Source organism: Rhinopithecus roxellana, chromosome 11 (genome assembly GCF_007565055.1).
Source record: "Rhinopithecus roxellana isolate Shanxi Qingling chromosome 11, ASM756505v1, whole genome shotgun sequence".
Taxonomy (NCBI): Eukaryota; Metazoa; Chordata; class Mammalia; order Primates; family Cercopithecidae; genus Rhinopithecus; species Rhinopithecus roxellana.
Genome location: NC_044559.1, coordinates 30,426,318 through 30,447,961, shown reverse-complemented (window position 1 = coordinate 30,447,961; position 21,644 = coordinate 30,426,318). Strand labels below are relative to the sequence as shown.

The 21,644-nt window shown below is 35.7% G+C and overlaps 1 protein-coding gene across 4 annotated transcripts in view; it reads right to left on the bottom strand.

Annotated features, from left to right (window-relative positions):
• Positions 1 to 21,644, bottom strand: part of PLEKHA1 (pleckstrin homology domain containing A1) — a 58,251-nt gene that overhangs the window by 4,556 nt on the left and 32,051 nt on the right. For all 4 annotated transcript variants that reach the window (XM_030940752.1, XM_030940751.1, XM_010357274.2 and 1 more), the window contains 7 exons: positions 21,519 to 21,616; positions 15,190 to 15,315; positions 12,183 to 12,326; positions 10,171 to 10,239; positions 3,542 to 3,606; positions 2,839 to 2,902; positions 768 to 857 (listed from right to left, as the gene is read on the bottom strand). In XM_030940752.1, the coding sequence (XP_030796612.1) occupies positions 768 to 857; positions 2,839 to 2,902; positions 3,542 to 3,606; positions 10,171 to 10,239; positions 12,183 to 12,326; positions 15,190 to 15,315; positions 21,519 to 21,616 (656 nt within the window). The remainder of the gene's footprint in view (positions 1 to 767; positions 858 to 2,838; positions 2,903 to 3,541; positions 3,607 to 10,170; positions 10,240 to 12,182; positions 12,327 to 15,189; positions 15,316 to 21,518; positions 21,617 to 21,644) is intronic.

The following is a 21,644-nucleotide window of genomic DNA, read 5'->3' as shown; positions in this document are numbered from 1 at the left end:
CTGCAGATGGCAGTGTTACATTTTAAGATACTTTAAATTTTCAGATCTGAGATCAGTGGCCAAAGTAGTCCAAAGGCAAATCTAATTCTTATGTACTTGAACACAAGAAAAATCTTTTAAAAAATATGTCTGAGCAGAATGTTTAGTTGCATTTCAATTTTATTATCATACTACCACAAAGATAATTATGGTAGTTTTCAGAAGCAGGCTTTTAAAGCAGGTTTTAAGATGAGAATTAAAACATGAAATGGAAACACTGGGAGCACTGAACTGCATTTAAGGCCCCAGCTGCTCAGTGATCTTATGGCATGGTTAAGCCAAAGGTAAAAAACAAAACAAAACAAAAAAACCTGAACTGAAATCAGAGGAAGTAAAGAGGAAATTGAGATGTTCACAAAACTGTGTAACTAAAAGTCTTACATGATCAGGCCACACATCATACTAAGAATCTGTCAAATTATGTCAAATCTAGAGCTACTGACAAGTAAGAACTCCTAAAACAAAGCAAGGAAATGTTTATTCTTTAGTTGCCCTGCTTGTGCATTTAACACAATACAATGCACAGAAAGTTATGTATACGTAACACTACAAGGAAGCATTAACTTAGAAATGCATTATTTTTTGCAAGTTCAACTGGTATAAAAGTCAACATGCAAATAAATCTCAATAAAGAAGGAAACCAGGTGGATTGGGAGAGAGGAAGGAAAACAATTTAACAGGATGGGGGGCACCCAAGGGAGTATCACCCCAGAGGGCAGGAAACCTACAGAAGATGCGGATCTGCCGGGCCCCCGCTGTGCTACAATGGCGCCAGAGACTGCTTTAATCCAACTGTGCATCTCTTCAGGGCTATCAGCCTAAAGGAAAAGAGACCTCATTCAAACAATTTTTCCTCAAAATCACCTTCCACTTCTATAAAGCCAATGTATTTATTTTGGTAACTTAAATACTGTCATCAACAAAATCACTCTAAGGCAACTGTTTCCAAAAAATTTGGAAATCATTTTTTTAAAGCCAGGTTTTGCTAGGTCTTAACTACGCAGAGACATAAATTGAGCATTTCAATGTCAAGATCAGACCCATCAAAAGGCGTCAATAATGAATACCTCCAGAGAGAAAACAAGGAGAGGAGGAAGGCAAAGAAAAACCCTTCTTATTTCATTCTATCTACTGCTACACTGTCTGAATCCGCTACAAGAATATTTATGTAGTTGTGTAATTTTTAAAAATTCTGACATTCTTTTACATATTATTTTTCTGGAAATAATTTCTAGCAGTACCCTAAAGCCTACAACAAGTATTGACAGATAGGTCTGGCTTTCATTGTTAATTTTAAACCTTACTATGAAATTAATCCAATTAAATAAGGCCCCAAGTGGGCTGCAGATATACTGCCTCTTGTTTCTAGATTCTAGAATCCCTTACACTTCTTGAATCTAGAAATATGAAAAAATTTAAAATGCAGGATATTTTTGAATAAGTAATATTAACAAAGACTTAAAAAAAAAAAAAAAAAAAAAACTAAAAGTAGCCAAAGGTAGAGTATACTTCATTCATTACTAATGGAAATACAATTCTAGAAATCAATTTGACAAAATAGAAAGGGTCATGCTCTGATACTTAATCTCGATCTAGAAACTTACCCTAAATAATTCAGGCAAAGTAATGCACAAAGATGTTTTTCATCACATTGTTTATTGCAATAAATGTACAAAAACTATGTATATGAACGTTCAGCAACAGAGTAATACAGAAACAATTTACTAGTGGAAATCAATACAATGGAGTATGGTGCAGTTCTAAAAGGTTTTCAGATAATTTTTAATGACATGGAAAAAAATAACAATATAAGAAACAAATAGGATATAACACTATATTTAGTATGACCCCACCTATTATAAAAATATATACCTTAAGAAAGGGAGCAAAATCATAAGAATGGTTGCCTCAATGTGGGACTGAGTGTTTTATAAAGCACATTTTTCTGAAATCTTTCTATATTTTCCAAGTTTTCTGGAACAAGCATATTTAACTTCAATAAAACAAAAACAAATCATCCTTTGATTTTTTTTTTTTTTTTTTTTTTTTTTTTTTTGAGATAGGGTCTCTGTCACCTAGGCTAGAGTGCAGTAACACGATCTCAGCTTACTGCAACCTCCACCTCCTGGGTTCAAGCGATTCTTGTGTCTCAGCCTCCCAAGTAGCTAGGATTACAAGCCTGCACCACCACAGCTGGCTAATGTTTGTATTTTTTGTACAGATGGGGTTTTGCCATGTTGCCCAGGCTAGTCTTGAATTCCTGGACTCAAGCAATGTGCCTGCCCTGGCCTCCCAAAGTGCTGAGACTACAGGTGTGAGCCACCACATCCGGCCCAAATCATTTTTTAAAATTTTCCATTTAAATAATTCAATGAGGTATGCAAAAAGTACAATTTAAATACAGGATGCTTACTATTAGCGAAAATATAGATCTACTGTCTACTTTTACTATGGGTTTTTTTAATAAGGTTACCAAAAAATGATATAATAGAAAAATCAAAATTCTAAAATATGTGCAAAAATAATCCAACTTGAAAGTACACACTTAACATCTAAATTAAAAGCATTTCCCTTTCTCTACTTAGTTCTAGTTCACTAATTCATAACAAATACTCCCACTTCCTGAACATATAACCCCACCAATAACTCTATATATAGTACCCTTTTATTAAGCTGGTGAATTACAGTTGTCATATTTTTTTAACCTCAAGTGCTTATTTATGCTTATTTCACCTCTAAAATTATTAATTTCTTGTCAAGAGGATCTAGGATCTATTAATTGCCAAATAAGTATCTTACCTGCACATAGAAAGTTCGAGATGTTGTTACAATTTCAAAGAGGTTGTCCCTCATCATTATGTCACTGTATGAAAAAAAAATCCAATTATAGTAAAATAGCAGTTGTTTGACAGTTTCTCTTTCATTTGTTTACCCAGTACCCAGTATGTGTCAATAAATAAAGGAGGTAAAGTACTGATTTGACAAATCCAAATTATCTTTTCCCATTTATTTTCATACAAGATTTTACATATTTTATGTAGTTTCACTTTTAGAAAAAGTTCATAAAGCAACTTTAAAGTTCAGAGTTTTCAGTAATCAGTTTGGTGAAACACTGTCACAGTTAACACATTTTCTTGTAAAGCTCTATTCTACTGCATCTTTTAAACACTAAAATTAATACATCAATTTGTCAAATCTGAGTGTCTAACCATAAGTTGTTCACATTAAATTTATTCCTTTCCATTAACAAGCTGTTTCAGTATTTTTAGTTTTCAAAGAAACAAATAAAGGATTCTTTCCTAATTTTTAGTTTTCAAATGAACAAAACAGTTCAATACTTTAACCTGAGGGTTTTGAAAATTCCAGAGTATCTCAACTATAAAGAGTTAAAAATAACTACAATTAATAAGGAAAAATGTAATCTGTAAGTACATTACTCAAACTAAGGCACTACTCTGTGTTTAGAAGTTGTGCCAGGCATCAAGTCAGAGTGGTTCCTTACCTTTGCTTACATTCCTGGACTTTATGAACCTCTTTAAGTGGTATTACGCGAAGAGGTTCCTTTTCCTGGCCAAAAAAAAAAAAAACAGACACATGATGTTTATTCTTAAAATCCTTTCAAACGTTAGCTGTCTTATTTGGAGACCCATGTGAAAATCATACTTCTTTGCTGAAACACATCTCAGAAATGAATCTACCTTCTTAAACCATCCAGCATCTGAACAGCTCAAACACTATAACCTTAATGTACACTGTTGTCTGAAAGAAGAAAAACTGCATACGGGTCTTATTCACATTATTTCTCACCTTAAGGGCAGTGTAGCTTATTAAAAGCTATTAGCCATCAGACTTTCCCCAATGGACCCACATACCAGTATGTGCAGCACCTCCTTTTCTGGAATGTCACTTTGATATGCAAGGCAGCAGAGCAAATGCACATCCTGCTTGACTTACATTTGTTATTTTACAAATACCACTTTTATATAAATACAAAATTGAACATTTACTAAGTGCTGAGACATCTGCTAGGTTTTAATTTTTATCTCACACTTTCCACAACCTTACAACACATGTACTACTATTCATGTGCTGAAACTGCAGATTAGACATGTTAAGTATATCACCCAAGGTTACAAAGTAGATATAAGACACAAATATAAAATAAAACTGGTTCCTAACAGCGTATTTCTAGTATACATTCCATAAAATACAATATACATATTTCATTGAATATGACAGCATGAGATTAAGACATACCATTACTTTATGTAGCACCAAAAATAAAACTAAACCATGACAGAGTGCTTTTTTTTTTTTTTTTTTTTTTTTTTTGAGACAGAGTTTCGCTCTTGTTGCCCAGGCTGGAGTGCAATGGCGTGATCTCGGCTCACTGTAACCTCTGCCTCCTGGGTTCAAGGAGATTCTCCTGCCTCAGCCTCCCAAGTAGCTGAAATTACAGGTGCCCACCACCAAGCCCAGCTAATTTTTGTATTTTTATTAGAGACGGGGTTTTACCATGTTGGCCAGACTGGTCTCGAACTCCTGACCCCTGATGATCCGCCCACCTCGGCCTCCCAAAGTGCTGGGATTACAGGCGTGAGCCACTGTGCCCAGCCAGGAGTGCTTTTAAAAAAAAAAAAAAAAAAAAAAAAAAAAAAATCATAGATTTTTAAAAAATCTTTGATTTTTAAAAAAAGTTTTACAGGCCGGGCACGGTGGCTCAAGCCTGTACTCCCAGCACTTTGGGAGGCCGAGACGGGTGGATCACGAGGTCAGGAGATCGAGACCATCCTGGCTAACACGGTGAAACCCCGTCTCTACTAAAAAATACAAAAACAAAAAAAAAACTAGCCAGGCAAGGTGGCGGGCGCCTGTAGTCCCAGCTACTCAGGAGGCTGAGGCAGGAGAATGGCGTAAACCCGGGAGATGGAGCTTGCAGTGAGCTGAGATCAAGCCACTGCACTCCAGCCTGGGCGACAGGGCAAGACTCTGTCTCCAAAAAAAAAAAAAAAAAAAAAGTTTTACAAAATAGTTTAATTATGAAATAATTTTTCACTTAATGAGACTTAGAAAAATAGTACAAAGAATTTCTGCATAATCTACACCTTGTTTTCTAAGCTGTTAATATTTTACATCTGCTTTATCATTATCTGTTTATGTTTACGTATGTGTGTGAGTATATATAGATAGATAGATTCCTGAAATGCTTGAAGGTAAGTTGTAGATATGATGATGTACCTTTACTAAATACTTCAGTGTGTATTTCCTAAAACATGGATGTGCCCTTGCATAACCACAGTGCAATTATGAAAACTGGAAACTCAACACTGATGCAATACTAAAATCTACAGACCATCTTCAGATTTCATTAACTGCCCTACTTGTATTCTTTACAGCACAAAAACTATTTTCTGATCCAGAGTTAAATCCAGGATCATACCATGTATGTAGCTGTTATGTCGCCTTTAATTGTGGAATAGTTCTTCATTCGTTTTCCAGAGTTTAAAAAAGTCCAGGCCAGTTATTTTTGTAGAACACTTGCCAGTTTGGGTTTGTATGACATTCGTGCTGAGATTCAGGTTATACATTTTTGACAAGAAACCACAGGTATGACACTGTTCTTCTCAGTGGACCCCTATGAGGACGTACACACCCGATGGTGGCTTGTCCTGTCACTGGTGTGTTAACCCTGATCTCCTGCTTAAGGCCATGTTTGCCAGTAACTGTAAAATTACTTTTTCCCTCTGTCATTGTTAAGTATCTTGTGGGGAGATACCTGGAGCCTGTAGTAATACCAGGTTTCCCATCATCATTTTGCAACTAGTTTTATCAAACACTGAAAACTCTTGCCTGAAACCATTACTAGTGGCTGCCAAATGGTGATTTTTCTAGCCCCATCAATCCATCTACATACATTAAATAGAATTTTACTCTAAGGAAATATTTTTCCTTCTCCATTTAGTTATTCATGACTTATTTAATTCTATGGGTTATATTACATTACTATAACTATTTATTTTGTTTTTAAATTGTCTGCATTTTGGTCAGTCCCTTCAAGGTAATTTCTGTGTCCTTTTGACATGTTCCATTCATTCTCTGAGCCACTTCTTTGTTCTGTGGCACAACTTCACTTTCTGAGCTGTTTGTACTTTATATGCCCCAACTCTGAAATCAGTCACATCGCCAAGGGTTCCTGATTCCTTTTGTTTACAGAATGGCATTTACACTTGCTTTTGGGAAGGGTAGATGGAGATATGCCAATCTCTTCACTCAGCCACAACCTTCTCATGACAGATGAGAATATTTCATTGCAGTTTTAATTTGCATTTCTCTAATTATCAGTGATGCTGAATTTTTTAAATATTTTAAGACCTACTTTAATTTTTAAATGAATTGTCTATTCATGTCTTTTGTTCATTTGCCTACCAGATATTTTCCCCTCCATTTTCTCTTTTTTTAATCTTTGAAACAAACATGAATTTATACAAGGATTGAAAATACAGCACAAAGAACTAATTTTCCTGAACCATTTCAGAGTGAGTTGCTGACCTGTCCCACACGACCCCTGAATACTTTTCCTACAAAGACATTCTCTTACATAATCACAATACAATCACCAGAATCAGAAAACTGTGCCCACAATGTCTTTTATTAGAGCAAAAGGATTCAGTTCAGAAGCACAAACACCATCTGCTTGTCAAATATTTTCTTTCCCTCAGTCTGGAACAGTTCCTCATTATTTCCTTGACTTTCATAATCTTCACTCTATGAAGACTGCAAGGTAGCTATTTTGTAGAATGTCCCTCATTTGGGTGTGCCTCATGATGGGATTCTGATTACACACCTTGGGCAGGGGTATCACAGAAGTGATGCTGTCTTCATCTTCTGCTATCCTATCAGGTGATTTCAATTTATCTCATTACCAATGACATTCACTTTAATCATCTGACCAACCTGAGTAAAGTGGTATCTGCCAGGTTTCCTCATTGTAATGCTATTCTTTTCCCCCTTGTACAATACTTAATACCTATTTTAGTAGATAGGTACTTTGAAACTATGCAAATATCTTATTCCTCATCATACATATAGATATACATCCATTCACCAAAAAGTATTGTTTCTCTGAATAAGATTTGGCTTCTATTATCCTTAACATAGTTCTTGATTTTATCAGTGTGTATGTGACCATTCTCCCATCTCTACCACCACCCCTTCCCCATGCGGATGCCTTTCTCTCCCTACTCCACGCGGGGCTAACCCCCCAAGAGGACAGCCTCCTTGTCCTGCATAGGCTCTGACACCCACACAAGGCTGCACTGGTCCCTCTTGAATGCCTATGTTGCTTTGCCTCACCTAATAAATAGGGGTCTGAACTGTTTGGGATTGATGCAAGGAAAAGAGGGCAAAGTAGGTGACAAAAAATCCCCTCAGTTTTTAAGATTCCTTCTAAGTTTTATCTCTAATATATGTTGCAAATATTTTCACCAGTTTTTCAGCTGTGCACTTAAGTCTTTTATACTTATTTTTAAAATTTTTAAATGATCTTTTAGAGATACACACTGAGATATTTACAGATGAAATGGAATATCTAGGATTTGCCTCAAAATATGAAGCAGGAGGTGGGTGGTGAAACAGAAGAAACAAGACGAGCTGAGCCATATGTTAACAATTATGACATCTAGGTGATGGGTATATGCAGGTTCCATGTATTATTTCTGTCTACTGAAAGTGTATGTTTACACTTTTCCATGATGAAAGGTTTTATAAAAGAGCCCATTTACACTTTAAACGTTTTTATCATGTATTATTCTTGAGCATATATAAAAAAGAAAAATATAAACAAGATAAACTGGTTACAGTTTTTAAGATTTCACATTCAGATTCCAGATCTTCTGAATCACTTTTTGACTTAGAGCCACCAATGTCCATGTTTTCCACTCCAAGTCATTCTTTGTGCCAAAAAGAGTGTTGGTGATGCAGCATTTAAGAATGCGTCATGGTGTCCCTGAGATTTCCTCCCAAGCTGCCAGCACCCTTTCCTGCATATGCTGATGTCGGTGTCTTCTGGATTTTACCAGAAGGTACTGTGCATATGGCAAGAAGTCAACTACAGCACAGCTGCAGCCTGGCTGCCCCTCGCCCTTAGCAACTCTAAGACATACTGTTAAGATTTCAGAAATGTTAAAACTGGGGGAGGGGGAGCTGAGACAAGAATTATTACAGAAATACTAAGTTTTGAAAACCTGTATGCTGGGCATTATTCTGTGAAATTTGAGAGGAAGAACAAAGAACTACCAGAGGAGATTAACTATACCCTGTAAAATTAGGAAAACTTAAGTATAGCTATAATTACCGACCTTTAAAGGTTTTCAGCTTTATCTGCAATTTCTAAATACTAAAAATAATCTGAATTATTAGAACTACTGTTGATGATGGGGGCACTTGTCAATTTCCCCATCAAAACTGAACTCCTGAAAGCCAGAGAACTTTGCTAATTATTCTCTTTTATTTCCAGTTCCCAGAACAGTGCACCAAGTTCATGGAGAGCTCAATGAATGTCTGTTGCATGAATGACTCTTCCCAGCAGTATTGGCATTAAATAAAATCAATGAGACAACCTGCTAACCGAGCACAAGTGTAGCCTCTGAGACAACAAGGCAGGTACTTTCTGAACCAAGTAACTACTACTTCCAGTTGAGGCTCTTAAGCTTTGAGAAAGCCCCATGCTAAAATGACTCTTCTTGCTATGCTATGCCATTTTTCATTCATTCAAAGACAATCTACCAAGTGCCAGACCCTGTGATCATAAAAGACTACAAGAGTCTTTACCCTTAAGAAGCTCATTTAATTTAGTTGCAAAGACAAGAATGCACGTGACTGCCAAACCCTGGGGAGAGCATTATGATACAAGTATGCACAGGGTACCACAGGGCACATAAGGAGAAGACACTTAACCTAGAGTCTAAAAGCTTCCCAGAAGAACTGACTCCTGAGGTGAATCTTAAAATATTCCCTTCCTATACACTAGTGCTCTGCTGGCAAATACAGTGGCTGTTATGTGTAATGATGTAAATTTAAATTAATTAAAATGAAATAAAGTCAGTTCCTCAGCCACACTAGCCACATTTCCAGCACTCAACAGCTACACGTAGCTAGTGCCCTTGGACAATACAGATACGGCACATTTCCATTTGTGCAAAAAGTTCTAATGAACAATGCTGTTCTGGTGACTTCATTCAAATAAAGCACAAGGTTCCCTTCTCAAAGGTCCCACACAAAAAGAAGAGGTAGGATAAACATTTATACTACAGAATTGCATTCAATTTATCCAAAAAGCTATTTCAGGACTCAGGTCATCCTACAATATTTTAAGTAAGGATGCAACTCAAACAAGGCAAATAGGGAATTTCAATTTCTGATTCTACCTTCAGGGAGGATAAAAACATCTTATGTGAAGTGATTTATGAATCAATGTGAAATAGGCAAAGAAAACCTCAAGAGAAGGTAGAAATACAGAGGGTTAAACGTTGACTTTTACAGATAGAATTCTTTACACCACTTTCGTCACTGTAATGTTACTCTTTTTCAACCCTCGTATAATACTTAATACCTATTTTAGTAGATAGGTACTTTGAAACTATACAAATATCTCATTCCTCATCATACATATAAATATACATTCATTCACCAAAAAGTATTATTTCTCTGACAAGACTTGGCTTCTATTACCCTTAATATAGTTCCCGATTTTATCAATCAGTGTGTATGTGACCATTCTCCCATCTCTGCCACCACCCCTTCCCCATGTGGATGTCCTTCTCTCCCTACTCCGCATGGGGCTAACCCCCCAAGAGGACAGCCCCTTTAGCAGAAATTTATAGACTAGAGGATTCTGAGATCTTCAGATCTTTCAAGGTAGAATGCCGCTTTGAAGATAGGATCTTTTTACTTAACAATATATTTAAGAAAAATATCATTAACCAAAAGCATCACCGCCAAATAAACTGTATGTACCTCTAAAAACTAGACTTATTCTAAAACTAGAGAACAGTACAAGAAATTACATATAATCACTACAATGCAACACTTTTCAAACATTCTTACAGCAACATTTATGACGTAACAACATACCAGTTCAGATTTGAAGTAGCCTATTGTGTTTTCATCCAACTGAAAATATCTTCTCTTCCAGTTTTTCATCTACCAGAGATGAACACAGACATAAGACTTGTGTTTCTAAGAATGTCAAATGTTAGTCACCACTTAATTACCCTAATATGAATCCACAATCAGACATGCCAAGCACTAAAAAATCTCATTACTTCCCTTAGAGATGCGATAAATTAAACCTCATCCCTCTCTAGCTACCCAGGCTTTGAATTCCTAATTCAATTTTTGGTGCCTGGCTTTCATCTTTTATTGTATGATTTTATGTGGGGTTTTTTTTTTTTTTTTTTTGGAGACAGAGTCTTGCTCTGTCGCCCAGGCTGGAGTGCAATGGCGTGATCTCGGCTCACTGCAACCTCTGCCTTCCGGGTTCAAGCAATTCTCCTGCATCAGCCTCCCAAGTAGCTGGGATTACAGGCGCCTGCCACTATTCCCAGCTAATTTTTGTATTTTTAGTAGAGACAGGGTTTCACCATGTGAGTCAGGCTAGTCTCAAACTCCCGACCTCAGATGATCCACCCACCTCGGCCTCCCAAAGTGCTGGGATTCCAGGCGTGAGCCACCGTGCCCAGCCTATTTCATATCTTTAGTGTTGAAACTTTTTTTTTTTTAAAGCACCTCCCCTTCCTCCTACTCCCCACCCCGCCCCCGCCCGCCCCATGTAAAGAGCAAACACAGGAAATGTTATTAAACCACATCAAGTTTCTCCATCTGTAAAAATGCATGAATTCTTCTACAAGTACTTTATACGTAGTAGTAAAGCACTAAATATTTAATAAAGTAAACCTATTTTGTACAAACATTTTTTGTCAATAAAATATAGTTTTTGCAGAAGCACTTAAGTATCTCTGACTGGTATTTTGGACTTAAGAGTAAAACAAAAAGGAACCATCAGGCTATGATGCTCAGTTGTGTGTAAATTAGGGCTTTCAATCTACACACAACAGAGCATCACAGCCTGATGAGAATTCTGACTCTACCTGCAGACATTCCACAGTAAGAAAACCCTGCCCTCACCGGCATTTTTTTCCTCAGCCTAAAGCAGGTCAAACAGGTGAAAGGACATTCCCCTGGCTGCCCTAAAACAATTAAGAGTTGCCAGAAAGTGATGAGAAATCAAACGGAACCACCAAAATAATTTTAAGTATTTCTTTACTCACAGACTTAAACATTTCCAAACTTCACAGTTAATTTTCTCATGAAATTCTAAAGATTTAGTTCACATAGAATGGCTTAAATACTAAGGTATGTTGCAACCTTAGAAATATCGGTAAATTTACTTGCTCTTGCAAAAACTTCATCATGGAACTATGTGGGAATATCTGGGCTAACCCATAACAGCTTTTACTAAGTACTAGGTGCTGTGCAAAGGGAAACACACCTTTTTTATTTACATCTCTTAAAAAAACAAAAACAAAACAAAACCCTAGATGGTAGGTTTTATATGATATTCCTTAAGACAGACACTGAGGGCCTAAGAGGTTAAGTAAGTAGCCCAAGGTCAGAGAGCTTACCACTGAGGTCAGCCCAATGCCTAATTAAGGAAGAAACCCTCCTATGCCCCACTCTTTCTCCTGCCCCTGGCCTGCCATCTCCCCACCAAAGCTCTCTATCCCTGACCCACTCCTGAGGATGAGCAGAGATCAACAGAAAAACTTTCTCTTTCCCTGACCCACTCCTGAGGATGAGTGGAGATCAATAGAAAAACTTTCTAAAACATTAAACTGTTAGGAAAGCTCATTTAAACTGAAAGTCAGTGGTAATGTGCATTAACTTTCCTGGCCCCGTGCAAACCAAGCAAATAACAGCATTGAATTATAAACATAGAATATTCCCTATTGTATCTCCTGACCCTCCTCAGCATGCTGGTCTCTCACTTTGGGTCTTTCATAAAATAAAGCAATTTCCATGTTAATTTGAGTTTGCTAGAACATAATCCTTTTTCATTATTTCATGTATTTTGTTAAGCTACTCACCACTGCTCCTTGTTTTACACAATATCCAGCTTTGATAACTGCACTATCTTGAGGTGCTTTAGGAGTAAAGTAAGGAAGATGGCTTTGTGACCGTTTCAGATTATTTCTGTCAATTCTTTCACCACATTCATTTACTTCTTCTTTCTAAAATGAAGCACAATAAATAATTTTCTTACTTGTTTAGCATACTTTTATTTCATGCTATCCCAGTAGAAAATCTTAAAATCCACCTTAGATTAGTTAGAAACAGATTTTTGAAGGGTTTTCTAATTAATCTGATATACTTACTCATAATTTTCCTGTCACTGATTTAAGCACAAATTTCTGTTCCTCTTGTTCTGCACAAGTCCTGCCACCAGTGCTCTTTTTTGGGGAAGGAGTTAACTTTTTATTTTGAAATAATTACACAGATTCACCAGAAGCCGCCCAAAAAAAGTACAACAGGTCCTATGTACCCTTTCACTAGTTTCCCCTCAAAGGGAAACTGCATAACATTATCAAAAACAAGAAAATGACATCGGCACAACCCACACACTTTATTCAAATTCCACTAGCTTTACATACATTCATTCGTCTATGTGTGTCTATACAGTTCTATGCAGTTTTATCACATGTGTAGATCTGTGTAATTATCACCACATTTAAGACCCAGAATTGGTCATCACCCACCCCAAGGCTCCCTTGTAAACTTTAGAGCTCCTACCCCTAAATCACTTGGCAACCACTAATCTGTTCCCCAAGACTATAATTTTGACATTTTGAAAATATAATGTAAATGGAAACAAACAGAAGGTTATCTTTTGAGATTACCGATTATCTTTTTTCACTCAGCATAATTCTCTAGAGATTTGTCCAGGCTGTTCCTTATATCTAGAGTTCATTCCTTTTTATTGCTGTATTTCCATGGTATGGATGAAGGACCAGTTGTTTAACTGTTCACCCATTAAAGGACATTTGAGTTGTTTCCCGCTTTTGGCTATTAGGAAAAAACTGCTATCAACATTCACGCACAAGTTTCTATGTGAACGTAATTTTCCCTTTCTCTACGATAAACACCTAGGCCTGCAAATGCTGGGTTGTACAGGAACCACAAGCTTACTTTTATTAAAAACAACAACAACAAAAAAAAAACACACCAAACTGTTTTCAGAGTGGCTATACTAATTTTCATTCCCACCAGCAACACCTGAGAGATGCTTCTCCTCATCCTTGGCAGCATTTGTGTTGTCACTTTTATTTTAGCCACTCTGATAGTGTGCAGTCATCTCTCATTGTGCTCTTACTTTGTATTTTTTCCCTACTAGCTAATGATGGTGAACATCTTTTCATGTGCTTACTTACCATCTGTGTACCTTTTATCTTTTGATGAAATATCTGTTCAAGAATTTTCTAACTGGATTTCTTGGGTTTTTTACTGTTGGGTTCTGAGTTCTTTTTACGTTCTAGATAAAAGTCCTTTGTTGGACATGTGGTTTGCAAATTTTTCTCCTGGTTTGTAGCTTTTCATCCTCTTAAGAAGGGCTTTCATAGAGCAAGTATTTTTTATTTTGATGAGGTCCAATTTACCAATTTTTGCCTTTTACAATAGATATATATTATTTTATAATTTTTAAAACTATACTACAAAATAAATGATGCAATAAACTTCTTTGAGAGTTTTAAAATTATACCCCCCCATTAAATCCTAGAAACGACTGAAATATCTATACCAAAATTACAATGCAACAAAATCTTAACTCTAGACAAAATTAAAACAGCCGCAGATACTAACTAATACAATATCTTAACACAACTACAGGAAAATAGTCTTACCCCTTATGTCAACATAGGTCATAATACCAGTAAAAGCAGCTTAATCTAGCTACATAGTTACCAGAAGGTTAATAGTTTAAAATCATTACTTTTGGAAAAAGTAAACACACAATCCTAGTTTATTTTTTAATCCAACTTTGGTGAAAAATGTGGGCTCTACGACAGCATACAGCTGTCATATTTTGTTCATTTTGTCAATTTTCTTCATTAACATACCCTTTGCCAATCATAAGGCACTCAATAGTTAATTAATTAATTAATGTTGTAAGATTTCTAATCCCACTAATCACCCTCCCATAGCAAAAGACCTGGAAAATGTGGGGTATAATACAATTTGACTTAAAAGATTTATAAAGTGTCAAAGTCTTTTAAGTTCAAAAGGCACACTGGTAATGAAAATACCCAAGCTTGGCAATACCAATTGATTACTTTAAAATTCTTGCTTTCTCAACTACCAGTAACTTAGTAGCCATTACAAATTCATCCTTTTCAACAGCAAAACAAGAAATTCAAGCTCAGAAAAGAGTTTTAATTTCATCAAAAATTGTTCATAAATTTATATTTTTCCTAAAACTCAAATAAAGACTTAATTTAGCATATGAGTACTTCTGAGATATAATTTAGTTAAAATCCCAGTCCTCTGTCTAGCTCACTTAGGCCAGGTTGTAGAAAAAGTAGATTTTAAAAATTACTACTTGCAAACTCTTGACTCAGCAATTTTATTTCTAGGAATTTCTCCTTTAAGAATATTCATCATGGCATTGTTTATAAAAGTAAAAGAAACAAAATGGAAAAGGAACTCTATTTGTCCAATAGAGGATTTATAATTTATGGTAGATCCATGGAAGAACTACTATGCGCTCATTAAAAATGATACAAAAGGATTTCTGATGACTTGGAAAATGCTCATGATGTAAGTGAAAAAATCTGTTTACAAAGCGTAATATGCAACTCATATCTCCATTTCTGAGGTGAAAAGTACACCGAAGAAAGGCTCAGAGAAATCATGATAAAGTGTTAAATGTTATGTAATTTCCAAATTTTTTATAATAAATACTTTTGAAATAAACAAAAATATTTTATAGTAATTGAATATTATACTAATTCAGCAAAGACGCCCTGTTTTAGTTTTAATAATATAAAAATCAATATACAGTAATTAGACCCTCACACAATAGAAGAGTTACCTAATTACCTGAGTGGGAGTAATGATGGGTACGCCACCAACAATATCAGTTCTGTAAGACACTTGCTTTTTCCCACATTCACCATGGCGACTTAGGTTATCAGAATTAGGCTGTGAGTCTGACTGCTTTGGTACCTGAAATAGTAAATAAAATGAATCATTTTGCAACCAGCATTATACATGTGAACCTACTTTCTCACAGAATTTCTAATTAATCGTCTGTTTGTATATAGTTGACAAATACATATAAAAATTATTTACAGTCCATGTATGTACTCCTTTAAGTTATCACACTAATTTTTCTGTTGGAATAATACTTTATAATATAGCTATCACTTAATGAGTGCTTACTCGGGCAGGTACTATTTCATACATTTTTCTCCTTTACTACTCCTGTCTACCCTATGCATAGGGGCTCTATCCCCACCTAAGAGATAAGGAAATAGGCTCAGGGGCATTAGGGAATATAGGTTTAGGTCCTGACTATGATACATTCTAGCCAAGTGTGTGTAATTCTGCCAAGCCCAACTGCTGTGCTCTAGACCCTGTTTACTGGCACACTTACTGTTGGTTTACAGCTCTTTGCTGTTTTCTTCCCTTTCTCCATTCCTACCCATGGTTCTGGGATTGTGGCATATTCAGTCTTTCCTGACTTCAAGACAGAGCCTATTACCAAAACCATAGTGTATTCAATAAATGTTGAAAGACTCAATGGATGAATCCAAAGTCAGCAGGAAAAATAGCAAAATTCTTAAAACACATCAGAAGTTTCAAAACAAAACTTTTCATTAGAAATTTAAAGAAGGAATTCCAATACTTGGATCAATGATAAATCATTCACAAGTACAGGAAAACAATGACTGTGGTAACAGCACAATCTCCTATTAACACCTCACTAAAGTGGATGAAAAAATCAAAGGTATCACAAATTTTTAACATATATTTTAGCTTTTCTTATGTGATCTATTCAGTAAATAAGGTACTGAGTTAATCACCATTTCCATCTGTAGACTGTTAAGCACGTAGTCTGTATTTAAATCACACATTTTTAAGGCTGTGAATAAAATGTAATCAAATCTGCTTAGCATCAATTATCGTGTTGAACATGATTTAGTCTTTCTCCAATGATTTAAAGGGCATTTGGAACCTTGCAGTCTTTCAGAAACACTATGACAAACACTACTGACAATCACAGGAGTAGTGGTGTAGAAACATTTAACTTAAATAGTTTGCTTGTCATATAGCTAATTCCTGTTAACAGAGTACTGGTAGAACTACAGGACACCATTCACATTGTATTCAAAGGCTCAAACCATTTACTAGTGTGATGCCAAAGCAGTGTGGTTTCTCAAACTTTAGAGTGCATAAGGTATCACCCAGGAAGATTATTTAAAACTTCAGATTCCCCTGCTTCGAACCCAGAAACTGACTCCACAAATCTATACTGCAGCCCAAAAACCTGCACTTTAAGCAAGAACACCAGACATTTTTGAGGCAGGAGTTTCAGAAACCACACTGAGAAACACTGCTCTAAAACCTGTGCTCTCCTTCTATACGATGCTACTCCCACCCAATTTGTAGAAAACAGGGTATACAATGCAGATAAGGATTTGCAAAGCAGCATTTTGCAAAATATTTAGCAAACATGGTCCATGTGTATATGAAAGGACGCTGAGCTACAGTAAATCCCAATCCACACAAATGTAATTTATGGATATAATAAATGACTTGTCTCTTAGGTGACTTCTAAAACTCCCTCTCCCTTCCTTCCCCACCTGCCTCCCTTGAAGTGGTTTCTCTCAGGCCTCAAGCCCAACCCTCCAGCCTCTGGTTCATATTCATACTACAATGCCCTCATCCGCAGAAACAAAAGAGAGAGAAAACAGGAAAGAGAAGAGAAACCTGAATACCTCTTGAATTCTTCTAAGAATGTGCACATTTTGGAGTGCTTTTTAAAGGCAATAAAACAATGAAGATAACTTTCCTTGTCAAATAAAATTAGGATAGTATACCCTGGAACGATTTGCCAGGGAAGCCCATTATATTTTCTAATAAATAGCATCATGTATTTCAATTATTCTGACAGAGAAAATATGGCCCGGTTATCTCACTGAGAACAGAAAACAGCATTAAGAGAACTTGAAACCAGAGAGAAAACAATCTATTCAACTAGATTAGATGAGAGGTACTGCTAAGAGGTGACCCATAAGAAAACCAGCCGTTATTCTCTCAAGAAGTTTACTCAGACATCGGAATTATTAAGAAAAACCTTTAAAATCATTTTTAAAATACTGAAATTTATATTGGTTTTTCCATTTTTCTTAAATTACAGTATATTAAAAGTCCTTGCTTATGCTGTTAAGCTCACTGCTTCTAATTTGTCATTATAATAAAATCAAACGCTAATAGTTAACTTAGAACTGCATTTTACTATAAAAATTATCTAACTTTAATCATCGTATTCCCTAAGAACAAGAAAAGTTCAAGTAAAATATCCATGAATATGGATAACTCCTTTAAAAATGATAGGTACCACTGGAAAACTTGGTCTACATTCAGCCACTAAGATAGACATTTTCAGGATACAACCCTACCCCAAACCATCCAACTGTCCAATGAAAATGAGAAAAGTGATTCCATTGGGCAGTTGGCACATGTCAGACACTGAATCCACTTGGTTTCTTTGTCTACTGCCTTTCTCCCTTTCCTTGGCTTTCTATCTTTTTACATCCCTGCATTCTGTGTAGGAGATCTGAATGTATTCTTGGCAGGCATTTGCATGCGATCCTAGTAGTAGGAAATTCTAATAGTAGGAAAAGAAAAGGTAAAAATAACTAGAGAATAAAGAGATGAACAAAACAGATTTAAGTATTTATGCGTGAAATACATAAAAACGCTGCAGGTTTCTCAAAAGTTAAAAGGAAAGTTGATATTCAATTCACTGAGAATGATAATGTAATGCTGGGCTAGGTGCGGTGGCTCACGCCTGTAATCCCAGCACTTTGGGAGGCCGAGCTGGGTGGATCACTCGAGGCCAGGCGTTTTAAAACCAACCTGGACAACATGACGAAACCCAGTGTCTACTAAAAATACAAAAATTAGCTGGGTGTGGTGGCACACACCTGTAATCCCAGCTACTCAGGAGGCTGAGGCGCAAGAATCACTTAGAACCCCAGAGGCGGAGGCTGCAGTGAGCTGGGATAGCACCACGGTACTCCAGGCCTGGGCAACAGAGGGAGACTCCATCTCAAAAAAAAAAAAAAAAAGAAGGAAAGAAAGAAACAAAAAAAGAAAGAAATAGCGATAATGTTCAATTCACTTCACTGAGAATAAAAATTCTTAGTGCAGACACAAACTCCCATGTCTTACAATCTTTCTGAGAATTCTACATCTACTTGTTTCCAGTTTCTATTAAAAATATACCAAACTTGTGGAGTTTCTGCCACAAATTCAAAGGACTAATTTTTTAGATTCAAATCGAATATTTATTTTTAAATTTTAAAAAAGACATGTTTAAAAACAGTGGCTCTCTATTCAGGAATAAACCATATATATCTTAGACATTCCTTAATAATCAATAAGGAAACAAAAACCACCATATTTATGTTGTTATTACTATAAATGAACAGTGGAAAGCATACTTTAAAATTTGATTTTCCTCACTCCAGTCATTGATACTCCCCCCTCAGGGATGATTCTCCTACTGTTGCTCTTTTCCTTTTTGTGCGTGTGATTTACAATGGTTCAACTTACAATTTTTCAACTTTACAGTGGGTTTGTTGGGGTCCTAAATGGATTTTCAACTTGTGTTTTTGACTTACAATGGGTTTATAAGGATGTAACCCCATCATAAGTTGAAAAGCAACTGTAAAGGGTAAAGAATTTCAAGTGGCACCCATCTAGACTTAAGAAAAGTAAGGAAAGTCACAGAGTTGGAGGACAATGGATTAAAATGGCAATATATTATAATTAGGAAATAGCTTAAAAATCATCATTCCCTTACCCATTGCCCTCTAACCACCTCTATTTTGAAACCACACATTTCCAAACTCTAATTTCAGATTTCTAAAATTTTAAAATTTACTTATCACACAGTACTTAGCAGACCACTAAAAGACCACTAAATTACATAGTTGACCAAAATGAGAGTGATTCCATAGAAAGATTTATGTATTAAGTACATATATCAAAATGTACATTTTAAGTTTTCAAATAAATCAACATGTAAATCATCAGCAATGTTCATAGGAAAATATAACAAATTAGAGATTCCACACTTTAATACACTTAATGTATAAAATGCACATAAAAGTGGTAAGATTTTTAAGGAATAAAATTAACATAAAGCGTATCTTATTAAAGCATGGGAAATTATTTCATTGCTATCCTATGAGTTAAACATGTGTCTATCTAAAGTTTATTTTTAATAAGTGCTATCAATTCTATACTCACTTTAATGCAGTTATAACCATTTTATTAATCACTATAGTAATAAGGATTTCTATATCTTATATATATTTCCCAAATGTGAATTATAAAACATTAAAATCATTTACCAACAAATTTATCTTAAAAACTATAAAAATTTCAACATGTAAAATAAAGTTGCAAGACCACAAAAGCTACTTAGAAGTATTTTTAAGAATTCTATTTAGAATTTCTAATCTGTTTTTCCATCATGCTAAAAAGTTTACCAGTGTCATTTGTATAAGACTGTTTCATACCACTGATAAATTAGACATAGCAATTCAAGACCCCCTAAAATGGTAAAAAGCCTGAGACAATTCACTGCTTTTTCTCTTAAAGCACTAAGAAACCAGTGCTGCTTGTTATTGCAAATTGTAAAACATGAATTTAGTAAAGTTACGAGATACTATCTTTCTAAAGAAATTTTTCAGCAGGGAATATTTATTAAAAGAGTTAAAATGATTAGCTAAAAGTTTTTAAGAATATGTATGTCTGAATCAGGTTAAAAAATTGCTTTCCTGAAACTGCACAAACCTAAAATAACTTCTGCTTCATGTACAGATCAGATGCAGTGCGTAGGCGTTTTCTGTCATGTGGTAACAAGCTGTTCTAGTGCAAAACAAAAAAAAAATTCGACTTAACTCTGGGAACAGCTTTAACTACACTGACTCTTTATTGTGTTGTGATATAAATATGAAATTATTCATTTTAGATTAAAACTAACGAGTGACATATGCTGACTTTCAGGGCACATATTCTTTGAGAATACGTCACTTAAGGTCAGTAAATAACTGCACTTTATTAAAAACAAAAACAAAAACGCAATTGACACAAATCTCACAACACAAGAACTCCTTCCCAGCATATTTCAGGCAGGTCTACTATGTATTTTTCTACAAAAGTGTAAAGGGAAAGGTGAGGCAAGGTACATATCTACTTGCTGCTCACCATCACTAGCAAACTCTCTCAGTAAAGGTTTTTGGTTTTAGGAAGAAAAGAGTAAGGAGACGGGGGCTGTTTTTGTTCAGGAAGCAGTAAGGCACTGCACTTCAGAGTTCAGGCTCCAGAGTCCAACAAACTGGACTGGACTTCCAGCTCCATAATCTACTAGCTATAAAACTAGTAGATTAATCTTTCTAGGTCTCACTTTTCCAGTTCATTTAAGTAAAACCTTCAGTCTAAGATCTGGCACAGTGTAAATAATCAATAAATATTCATCAGAAAACCAAAAGAGAAGAGAAGCACACATTACAAGCAAGAAATTGTAGCATGGGAAAGGTACCAAGCCCTGGAATGCAAGGAAAAAAATTGGACATAGGAAGAAGTTTAGAGCCTGAGACAAACTTCTCAAGGGTCACATGGGGCAGGACCCTCTGGTTGCCACAACCCTTCAGACACTATCCCTATCCCTCATTTTTCAGCCTTCATCTCCCCTTGTCCTGCTCCTGTTTTCAACTCTTTCCCTCTCTGACCCCAATCCCCAGTCAGGGCTTAGAAGAGAGAAGTGCCTATTCCCCAGGTAGGTGGCAGGAAATCTCTTACACTATACTAGAAGAAAAAAATATATCCTCCCAGTAGAACACTACGTACTAAGCACATATTCTCCTAGAAACGTTGTAAGAAGTGATTAAGATCTGCAGTAATATATCTCCTTATTAGGTTCATAAGTTAAAAAGGCAATAATGGGCTGATTAAAGGACCAACAGTCACCAAGTACAAGAAAACATATTCACATTCTGAATACCTGTCTTTTAAACAAAGCTTGAGTATGAAACCTGTTGGTAAGCTGGGAACATTTGGTAGGTGTATTTTCAAAATGAAAAGATTAATCCCAGACATCGAACAGTTTTCAAAAAAATACATATACTTACTGTAATTTTTATAGCTTTGTTTAACACATTTACCCATTCCACCAGGTCCTGCTGATCATTGGCTTGTAGGAAGTACTTCCTCATTCCTGCATTCATAACTGTTGACAGAAAAAAATAACACACCAG